General features: G+C 54.4%; 1 protein-coding gene across 13 annotated transcripts in view; it reads left to right on the top strand.

The window, feature by feature from the left end:
* SUGP2 (SURP and G-patch domain containing 2) overlaps positions 1–5,469 on the top strand; it is a 28,997-nt gene extending 23,528 nt beyond the window's left edge. For 4 of the 13 annotated variants that reach the window (XM_043910858.1, XM_043910860.1, XM_043910857.1 and 1 more), the window contains exons 9-10: positions 1,867–2,003; positions 2,610–5,469. In XM_043910858.1, the coding sequence (XP_043766793.1) occupies positions 1,867–2,003; positions 2,610–2,730 (258 nt within the window). In that variant the 3' untranslated portion in view covers positions 2,731–5,469. Of the gene's footprint in view, positions 1–1,866; positions 2,004–2,153 lie in introns of all 13 variants that reach the window. The other 9 variants (XM_043910853.1, XM_043910862.1, XM_043910863.1 and 6 more) reach the window with 6 other exon arrangements.
* The last annotated feature ends 531 nt before the right edge of the window (positions 5,470–6,000 follow it).

Consider the following 6,000-nt stretch of genomic DNA (forward strand, 5'->3'; position numbering starts at 1 on the left):
TGGGTCATTGGAAGGAGACGAGAGCAAACTTCAGTCAAGTGGGGCTGGCGCAGCTCACCTGGGACACACCTGGGGACATCACAGGGCCCTGGCAGTCCAGGAAGTGAGTGGGGAACCAGGTGTCTCTGCGGGCGTCTGGGGTGAGGAAAGCCCGTGTGGTGTCTCAGCAGACAGATGAAGCGTCAGTGTGACCTCAGAGCTGGGAGCAGGAACCTCCCTGTGCCTGAAGCGTGTGTTTTTAACAGGTCTGTTGAGTTTTAAGCTGAGTCAGCTCCCAGGTGCCGTCTGGCGAGGACAGCCTGGTGAGAAGGCAGCCGTTCCAGGCTCAGCCTGGCCGTCCAGTCTTGGCGTGAGGTCCTGTTTGTGCAGCTGTACAGTGGGACAGTCGCACCTACCGTGCAGGTCGGAGATCCCGCAGGGATTAAATGAAATGGTGTTAACCCAGTGTGCGGCCAGCCAGTATCCTGCCACAGTGGGTCTCTGGGGTGACTGCTGACAGGGAGGAGGTCTCCTCTGTGCACTCCGCAGCCTGGCCTCAGGTGCATGGCTTTGCTCTAGCCCCAGGAGACCGGGCAGGCTGATTGTTAGACACAGTTGAAAACTCACCAAGATCTGTCCGGCTGAGTGGACCCCTGTTCCTCTTGTTGCTTCCACTTGTGCAGCTTCCCTGAAGTGGGGTGCAAGCCTGCCTTTCGGGGACCCGTGGCCAGCCTTTCCTGTCCCTTCTCCATCCTCTTTCCACCCACACTTGTACCGTCCCTGCTGCTCCTAGCTGCCTTGATCAGGACACAAGAACCAACCTTCTCCCTGGGAGCGGATGAGCCGCTCTCAGTCTCCCCAGGCCGAGGTGGATTAAAGAAACAAGCTCAGGCAGCAGGAACTGTGAGGCCTTAGCTGCCCAGACTTTGCAGCACACAGTAGGTGTCCATGAATATTCATGAGTGAATGGAAATCCCCGCAGCTCACCCAGGGCAGCTGTCTCCTCCAGAGGCCTCTGGGCCTTTTCATTCGTCTTTCCACAGCGTGCTCTGGAGCGCAGATCTCTGCCAGGGCTTCTCACTTCTCCACCCACAAGGTCATTCCCAGGCCCCATCCTTCCCAGCGGTACCCACTCTCAGCAAGGTCTGCTCTGTGCTAGACACAGACCCCAGAGTCCAGGCAGAACCTCATCCCTGCCCTTGGGGAGCATTCAGAGCTCAGACCCACATAGGTCAGTCCGGGTTGGTAGTAATGCCTGAGGGCTGCCCAGGAAGCTTCCAGGGTGGAGTCACTGTCCAGCGTTGTGAACGCTCTCAGGAGTGAGTGAAACGATGAGGGAGGAGTGGACGTCGAGTAGAGAGGCCCCTTTGAGACGGTTTTCCTGGGCAGCCTCTCTCCGTGCCTGTCTGGCCCCCTTCTGCCTTAGCCCTGCTTCCTCTCTGACTGTGGCGCTCCAGGGGCCTTCCTGCCTCAAGGCCTGTTCCACCCAGCCTGGGATATGCCCCCTGATGACCACATGGCCACTTTCTTCATTCAGGTCTCCACTCTGGATCTTCCTAGTCAGAACTTCTGGGCCCAGTCCCTACCATCCCCTCACAAAGTTTAGTTCACAGTCTCAACACTGCAACAAGAGTGGTCGCAGCGAAGCCTGAGAGACGGGTCTGGTTCAGTTCTCTGGGGACACTTCAAGCTGTGACCTCCACCCTTTACAAATATCAGCCCACCCAGGGAATGTTGGCAGGACTGTGACTTGATCTTGAGCATCTAGGGGCATCAAAGGGGCGTTCGGGGTGTTAGTACTGGACCATGTCCAGGTGTAGCCCAGGGGAGACTCTTGATCCAGGCGCTTTGTTACCCCTCATGTGCCACACTCTTCTCTCTCCTCAGAAACCCAAGGACTTTGACTTTGCCCAGCAGAAGCTGACCGACAAGAACCTGGGGTTCCAGATGCTACAGAAGATGGGCTGGAAGGAGGGCCATGGCCTGGGCTCCTGTGGGAAGGGCATCAGGGAGCCCGTCAGCGTGTACGCGGCAGGCGTCGGGGGCCGGGGGGTGGGCAGCTGTGCCCGGGGAGACGGGCTCTCTGGGGGATTCTGGCCCTGAGTCCTGTGACCAGCACCCCTTGGTTTCCCTGATGTTGAACGTGGCTTCTAGCAGATCATTTCCCTGTGCAGGTGTTCACACAGATTCTGGCTGCATTTGCATAGACTTGGTCCCTGGCATTTGGCCACGTTCATATTATCAGAAAAGCCGAGTGGTAATTCTAGGTAGTTACACTAACAGCCACTTCCATTTTCCGGAAACCCACACTCAAACTAACCAGGAGAGAGCATGGCCCACAGTTTAGGAAGCCCCACTAACATGCAGCAAGCATTTCTGTTAAAAGTGAGCTTAGAACCTGCTGGAGAGGCTTTCTGCTGTAATAAGGGGCTGGCTTCTGAGCACGCTTCTCAGAAGGCCCACAGGCATGCACAGGTGAGTATGCCTTGTCCCCACCGCGAGCTGTGTCCTTATTTCCTCTTTCCCTTGCTGTCACTGGCGTGTGCCCCTCTGGCGGCTCAGGCTGTGTCCGTCCCCTGGTGGCCAGGCCACGGGCTCAGGCGTGGCTAACTGTCCGCTTTGCTCCTCAGGGGAAGCGCGTCGGAAGGGGAGGGGCTGGGTGCCGACGGGCAGGAGCACACAGAAGACACGTTTGACGTCTTCCGTCAGAGGATGATGCAGATGTACAGACACAGACGGGCCAGCAAATAGGTATGTGTGTGAGCCGGTGGGGGGCGCTCTGCCTGAGCTGACGTGCCAGGGCGTAGAACACAAACACCAAAGTATCACTCCCCCCCAAATCATAAAACTGAGGGAAACACTAGGGGTGTTTGGCTGTGGGTGCGTCCCGCCTCTCACCTTCCAGGTTTGGCTGAAGCAGCGAGCCCCCGCTCACCCTGCACCGCTGCCTGCAGCCTGTGGTGGGGCCTGAGCCCTGGGCCGTCCTGTGGAAACAAGCTGCCTCGGGAGTGGCCTTGTGTCCTGCACGTGTAAGGGTGACCTCGAAGCTGGCATCGCAGAGGACGCCACTCGTACCTCGTCTCGATTTGAGGGTCTTCCAGTCCTTTTCCTTCCGGAGGGCCTTTGGGCCTTTGGCCTATAAATATACTTATCTTTCTCCCCTCCTCTTAGTTGTCTTCCCTACCCATAATTTCCAACTCAGTTTTGAACAAAATCGTTCTCTCCCTGAATAGATGAAAACCATTGGTGAGAAAGATAAGGCTTGAAGCAGCAATTACTCTTAAAACGCCACCTCTGTCCCGGATCAGCCCTGGAGCCAGTGCCCAAGTAGGTTTGGTGTGTACACGGAAAACAAACATCTCTGCAGTTTCTGGTGTGGAGGTTCCACCCGCTGGCTTTTCTTTTTCTTAAAAACAAACAAAATGCCCGTTTCCAGTCTGCTTTTGCCTTTCCCCCTTCTTCCAAACGCTTTTGGCAGCAGGTCTTCTGCAGGTCTCTGCTGGTTCCACTCAGAAGGTGGGGTTGCCCTTGAAAGCACCAGCGCCCTGTAAGTGCCCGGAACCGGCTACCGTCGGGTTTCCTGCCCAGGACACACTGCTCTCTGAAAGCGATCTGCTGGCAGACTTGATCCTGAAATAGTCATGGATTGTGTCTTCTCAAATTCAAATAGGGAATATGAATCAGGAATAATGAAGCCTGCGCTCTAGTACCACGCCTGTTTGGTCTGAGTGCTGCAGCTCTTTACACTAGTGGATTCGATGAACATGTTATTTATGGAGTCTCAACTCTTAAATGCATCCCTAGAGACTTAATGAAAGTTCACCGATGTATTCATCAGCTTAATTCATTGGGGAGTAATCATTACACTAATGAAACTTTCCGCAAATTTACATTCTCTTTAAAATCCACAAAGCAAACTCGTTTTGTTTTTTTTTTAAACCACATACGGAGTGTTTCCTGCAAGGGGGTAGGAGGTGTGAGCTCTTCAGAGTCCCGTTTTCTGCCTGCATGGCAGCGTGAGGAATTGTTTCATTAGGGCCTGTGTGCAGGACAGAGAGGGTCCTCTTGGGGTGGGCTCTGCAGCTGTTTGCTATTTCAAGACGCGTGATGGCCGCCCCTTCCCGCTTCTCACACTCCACCTCTTGCCGCTACATGTGGAATTCTCAGGCTGTGGGGATCTCTCAACCCTTCATCAGAAAGCAGCAGTGTTGAAGTTTTAAATATGTGTTAAAACGTGAAAAAAGAGATCCTGCTGATACTGTGAGCTTGGGGGACACAGCAGTGAATGACCCCATCAGCCACTTTTATTGGCAGTTATGAAATCTTCATTTTCTCAGATCCTCAGCTCTCCTGGGCTATAGTCCCAGCTTCCTCTGGATCTCTCTCTGTCTGGCCCGCACTCATTGGCACAGCATCGCGTTCCCACCTGATGCTGCCTGTCTTCATGTCACGGGTGGTCCCCAGAGCTCTGCTTGCTTCTGGTCACTTCTGTTGTTTTGGCAGATCTTTATGGGTGGACGTGTTGGAGGTTCTTCAGCAGAGTTGAAATAGCCTGCAGGGGTGGTGTGGTTTGGGGGAACCACAACTTGGGGGAATCACCTCCTTTTTTAATCCTTCCAACAGCCTTCCATGTTGGCTGTGAGTCAGGCAGAGTGATTGAACTCTGAGACCTGGGCCTCGGTTCCCCATGGCCTGTCATGGAGCACGCACGCCCAGCACACGCCCAGGGTGAGGTGTGCACCCCCAGCATGGGTTCTCGCTCTTCGAGCATAGCTTTGACCATCACATTCACTTTGTCCTAGTATGTCATTCTTAGCTTTCTGCTTTTATTTGTAAATAAAATACTTTAGGAATTCCCAGGATTCGAGCCCTATTCAATCCACAGCCTCCTGCCACTCCTCCTGGGGGTGTCCTGCTTTGGCTGACACTGAGCCTTTGGCAAACGTGAAAGGGAACACCTACTTCTTGAGCCTGGAAAGTCCCGTAAACACTCAGGTGACATTTCTGTGGTGATGGCGTTGAGGCAGTCACGGCGTTGTGGGGGCCAGGGAGGAGCGTGGCGGTGCGTCCTGCCCGCCTCCGGGGACCAGCACGCTGGCCCCCCATGCCTGCCCTTGCTCTCTCCGGCAGAGGCCACTCTGCAGGGGGCATGCGTGCCAGCAAGCGTGACGTGCAGCTGCGTGGCCTCGTCAAAGTCACAGTGTCTTTTCTGTCATTCTAGTTCCAGGGGCTCTTCCGTGAGGACGACAGGCATCCGGAAAGTGCTAGCTCGCCACTTTGGGTGCTTACTGTCTCTGCCTTGTTTCGGTCACTGGAAATCATAGAGAATTTTAGCTTTTTGGTCCTTGGTAAAACCTAGAAGACATTTGTGATGTTATAAAATGGAAGTTTTGGGGGTTTGGGGTTGTTTTTTCTTCTTTTTTTTTAATCTCAGAAGTTGTGGATGTTGTTAATCATTTAGCAGTTGAAATAAATGTAGAGAAAACCCAATTTTCCGTGGTCTCCATTGATGTGTTTTTCAATCATACTGGCTGGGGAACATGTGGTGGATGTGGTGGGGCCCACATGGAGACAGATTGTAAAATTGCTGCCTCTCAAGCGTGTGCTCTGCCAGCCGGGGCCTCTTCTGACTGCCCTGCTGCAGCTGGGGGCCTGGTGAGTCACGAGGAAAGCCTGAAGGGTACCAGAGAGCAGGGAGTGATCAGGGCCAAGCGTAGAGGCTGGGTCCACCATATCTTTTGTGGAGAACGAGGGGTGAGTTGCTGGGTACAGAAATCTGCCTTTGAGAGTGTATCGGGATATGGGAGCTTTACCTGAGCCACCCATAGTTCACCTGCCCACCTCACAGCCTTCCCAGGGTTGGGATTCCAGCTGCCAGAGTTAGACCAAGGCCCGCTCGGGCTTCGCCCTGACTTAGGAGCCAGCCTGTGGAATATTTTCAGTGCTCGTTGCTGTTTCCATGTGCGGCCCTGTCTGTCTGCTTGCTCCGTCAGCAGCCCCTTGGCCCTTCCGGTGAGGAGG

This window comes from Cervus elaphus, chromosome 9, assembly GCF_910594005.1.
Source record: "Cervus elaphus chromosome 9, mCerEla1.1, whole genome shotgun sequence".
Lineage (NCBI taxonomy): Eukaryota > Metazoa > Chordata > Mammalia > Artiodactyla > Cervidae > Cervus > Cervus elaphus.